The sequence below is a fragment of the Limulus polyphemus genome, unplaced genomic scaffold (assembly GCF_000517525.1).
Source record: "Limulus polyphemus unplaced genomic scaffold, Limulus_polyphemus-2.1.2 Scaffold5156, whole genome shotgun sequence".
NCBI lineage: Eukaryota > Metazoa > Arthropoda > Merostomata > Xiphosura > Limulidae > Limulus > Limulus polyphemus.
Genome location: NW_013670766.1, coordinates 57,245 through 61,664, shown reverse-complemented (window position 1 = coordinate 61,664; position 4,420 = coordinate 57,245). Strand labels below are relative to the sequence as shown.

At 37.4% G+C, this 4,420-nt stretch overlaps 1 protein-coding gene across 1 annotated transcript in view; it reads right to left on the bottom strand.

The window, feature by feature from the left end:
* Positions 1–3,596, bottom strand: part of LOC106472205 (glutamate receptor ionotropic, kainate 2-like) — a gene marked incomplete at its 3' end in the record, with an annotated part of 18,620 nt that extends 15,024 nt beyond the window's left edge. Inside the window, exons 1-2 of the mRNA XM_022400808.1 lie at positions 3,519–3,596; positions 2,733–2,885 (exon numbers count right to left, since the gene is read on the bottom strand). Coding sequence (XP_022256516.1) covers positions 2,733–2,885; positions 3,519–3,596 — 231 coding nt within the window. The remainder of the gene's footprint in view (positions 1–2,732; positions 2,886–3,518) is intronic.
* Between the last annotated feature and the right edge of the window lie 824 nt (positions 3,597–4,420).

Below are 4,420 nucleotides of genomic sequence, written 5' to 3'. Positions count from 1 at the left end.
CAAACAAACAAACAAACAATCAAATACCAACGAAATTATGTTATCAGATTCATGTTGGTAAACAACGTATCTTTGAATAAAACAAAATCTTGGCCAGAGGTGTCGTTAGGTGCTTAAAACATTCGGGATTGGGGGCCCATAGGCGCGAGAATTTTGGGCGTTTCATAATGATATCGATCATGGTTTTCTATTCTGACTTTTCAAGACACCAACTGGGGATTCGGGGCACTGTAGTATGGCGACCACGAAGTTATTATATACAGGGTTTCAACTAAAAAATTAACCACGCGAAAAATAAAATAATAGAAATATCGCAATTAATAACTGCTGTGATTTCTTAATTATTTTAGAAGTAAAATGAGTGTATTCACCCAGTTTTGTTCGTCAGTTCTTTATGAGTGGGACCATGCGTGGCCCAGAGGTTAGGTTGCTTGTACTGCGAAAATGAGGGTTCATAGCTAACGTCCGTTGCTGAAAAAGTGCTCTCCGCAATTGGGGGCTATGAGAGCGCTATAAGAGTGGCTGTCAGTGCTGTTTAATAAGTTAGCTTCCTTCTAGTCTACAAGTTGAAAATTAGAGACATGGCTATGCGTAGATATTCTTTGCGTAGCTTTGTGTGAAAATTCTTAACAGAAAAATTAATAAGATGAATATTCTGACAGGCAAATAAATAAATAAATAACTTACTTAATAAGACGTAATATGTGTGGATTCGCACCTTTAGCGAACAGTTCGAAAACAAGTCGATTATTTGAGAGTTTTTTTTTAATTTGGCGCAAAGCTACACGAGGGCTATCTGCACTGGCCGTCCCTAATTTAGCAGTGTAAGACTAGAGGGAAGGCAGCTAGTCATCACCACCCACCGCCAACTCTTGGGCTACTCTTTTACCAACGAATAGTGGGATTGACCGTCACTTTATAACGCCCCCACGGCTGAAAGGGCGAGCATGTTTGGTGGGACGGGAATTCGAACCCGCGACCCAATGATTGCGAGTCGAGCGCCCTAACCACCTGGCCATGCCGGGCCATATTATTTGAAGGTTAAGTCACGCAACATATAATCTCTATATGTAAAAACTGTACCAGTATTTGTTATAATCGATAAGAAAAAATATTGCATTGACTGACCTTAATTTAATATAGTATCAAAGGTCAGCTTAACTATTCAAATACTTATCAGCAACACAAGCTATTGATGTAGAAATAGGTACATAGATCAAACTGTTAAATCGAGAATGGAAAATATACAAAACCAAAACTGCATTTGTCAGGAAAATTACGAGGGGGGGGGGGCTGTAATCTTTGTAATCCAAAGCTAGGTTTAAAGCTCGGAAATGTTTTCTCCTCCGAAGTTTTGGAGGGGGAGGGAGAATCTTGAAACCGATCCCCCAGACTACGTCTATGCGTTTTGAGCTGGTCGTATAAAGATTTCTTTGCCCAGAACAAAATAATTAGATAAAAAAAAACCTTTTTAGGGTATATTTTTGTTTTATTTTTAAGACAATAAACAATTCGTTTTTTGTTGTTTTTTTTCAAAATTTCATCAAACTTTTGGATTGAACTTTTGTAAAGTTGCACCATATCTTTCATAATATTTGGGTCTGAGGTTTCTATATCACTTGTCTTCTGCAAAAATCTCAGCTTTTCTTTTAGCTAGATAAGCGTTTTCCAAACTCTACACTCGCATTACATTTCCCATGACCTTTCTAGACTTATTTAGGTCTAAAATACGCATGCGCAGTTCACTGAAAACCATATGCTAATCATTGTGCGTACACGCATTCAAATGTTTCTGAATATTCAGCTAAGTTTACCTTCATTACAACGTTACATTTACTTTACAATAACTTAGCTTTGGTTCGTTTAATAGACTGCTATAAACACCTTTTAACTATTTTTTTTTCATCAGTAAGGGTTTTATTCTTCGTTTTTGTGAGTTTTTTTTATTTCAACTCCTGAACCCGTGTCATACACTAAACGCTCATAACTGTTTCGTGCTCTGTACACTATTATATACAAGACAAGTTAAAAATTACTTTGACACTACTTTGATATGTTCGTGTTACACTCGTACTTCGTTTTCCCTTCAACACCATAAAAATTGTATTCTTTCTTTGTTGGGTTTGTAAAGTGCAGAACGTGCCTGAACATGGAATCTTACACTATTTTGTGCAACAGGAATACGGTCTGGCCAACCCTCTAATTTTCGTATCTTCTGGCCAAACACAATTGAGCGATGAGTTCTTTTTTTTTGCAGTAAAGTGTGTTTCTTGAGATTAACTGATCGAGCCCTTTATCGGAGTACATTTTTTTTTTGTAACTGAAATATTATAAACTGTGATACCTTTTTATAGCCCACTCAATCACCCGAATTCGGACTCATCGACTTGCATGCTGGATGTTAAAATATTCCAAAAATATGTCTTGGAAATAAAGCAAATTTTAATGTGTAACTCACGTGCTTTATTGGTGAACAATTCTATGAAAGCTTGGAAAATACTCGTTTTCTCTTGATGTACTGTGTCAAGTGTTTTAAGTCAAAACATAAGTATTTTTTCATTGAAATTAAAGCGACCAGTAACAAACATTGTATCATTCATTGAAATATTATAATAGCCAATGAAATACATTGTAAATATTATATTAGCCAATGAAATACATTGTAAATATTATAATAGCCAATGAAATACATTGTAAATATTATGATAGCCAATGAAATACATTGTACTTACCAAAGGTTCGTCTGAGGCACTTTTTAATTTTTTTGTGAGCCTTTCCCTTAGGAAAATAAACTTGTCATTCTCGTCAGTTGAAGGCAACGTTCCCAGCAGGCCTTGCATATAATTGGGAATATGACCATATGTATCAGCTAGTGCCTGTCCACCCTATAAGATTCAAATATTAACAATAAGTTTTTCATCCATTTCGAGATTATCATCTCTACTTGGTAGCAATGGCGATGGTCAGAGGAGTTAGACAATGGTTTAGTGATGGATTGGGAAAGAAACATTATACATGTAACAGTATCGTTTTAATGATTTTCTTTCTTCTTCTTTGGGATGAGTGAGTAGCTCTCTGGATAGCCGTTTTTCAAAACGTCTTGTTATAAATGTTTACGATGTGAAGTAGGGGTACTTGTTTGTTATCGATGGGATGAGTGAGTAGCTCTCTGGATAGCCGTTTTTCAAAACGTCATGTTATAAATGTTTAAGATGTGAAGTAGGGGTACTTGTTTGTTATCGATGGGATGAGTGGGCCCATCGATAACAAACAAGTACCCCTACTTCACATCTTAAACATTTATAACAAGACGTTTTGAAAAACGGCTATCCAGAGAGCTAACTGAATAACTGTCACACCAAACCTGATTGTTACATGTCACCACAGAACGACTGAATAACAGTGTCATATCAAACCCGATTGCTACATGTCATTACAGAACGACTGAATAACAGTGTCATATCAAACCCGATTGTTACATGTCACCACAGAACGACTGAATAACTGTCACAACAAACCATCGTGTTACAGGTCGCCACACAACAGTTCACATCAAACCCGAAAGTTACAGCGCCATAGGCGGTTTTTTTTCTCATGTATCTTCGTGTCACCAGAAAACCCAGCTGTACACATCATAAGCGAGAAGATGAATAATGGATATGAAAAAGGTTTTATAACTTAAAAGTCACTCAAAATATCTTGAATCTCTGTGGAAAACACCAAACCCGATTGTTACAGGTCACTACAGAACCACTGAATAACAGTGTCTCACCAAACCCGATTGTTACATGTCACTACAGAACCACTGAATAACTGTCACACCAAACCCGATTGTTACATGTCACCACAGAACCACTGAATAACAGTGTCACACCAAACCTGGTTGTTACATGTCACCACAGAACGACTGAATAACAGTGTCTCACCAAACCCGATTGTTACATGTCACCACAGAACGACTGAATAACAGTGTCTCACCAAACCCGATTGTTACATGTCACCACAGAACGACTGAATAACAGTGTCACACCAAACCTGATTGTTACATGTCACCACAGAACGACTGAATAACAGTGTAATATCAAACCCGATTGTTACATGTCACCACAGAACGAGACACTGTTATTCAGTGGTTCTGTAGTAACCTGTAACAATCGGGTTTGGTGTGACACTGTTATTTAGTGGTTCTGTGGTGACATGTAACAATCGGGTTTGGTGTGACAGTTATTCAGTCGTTCTGTGGTGACATGTAACAATCAGGTTTGGTGTGACACTGTTATTTAGTCGTTCTGTAGTGACCTGTAAAAATTGGGTTTGTGTAATATGTTATTCAGCTGTTGTGTAACAACCTGTAACAATTGGATTTGGTGTGACACTGTTTTCACTCACGTTGTGTGTACAGCTGCGTATTCTAGTGACA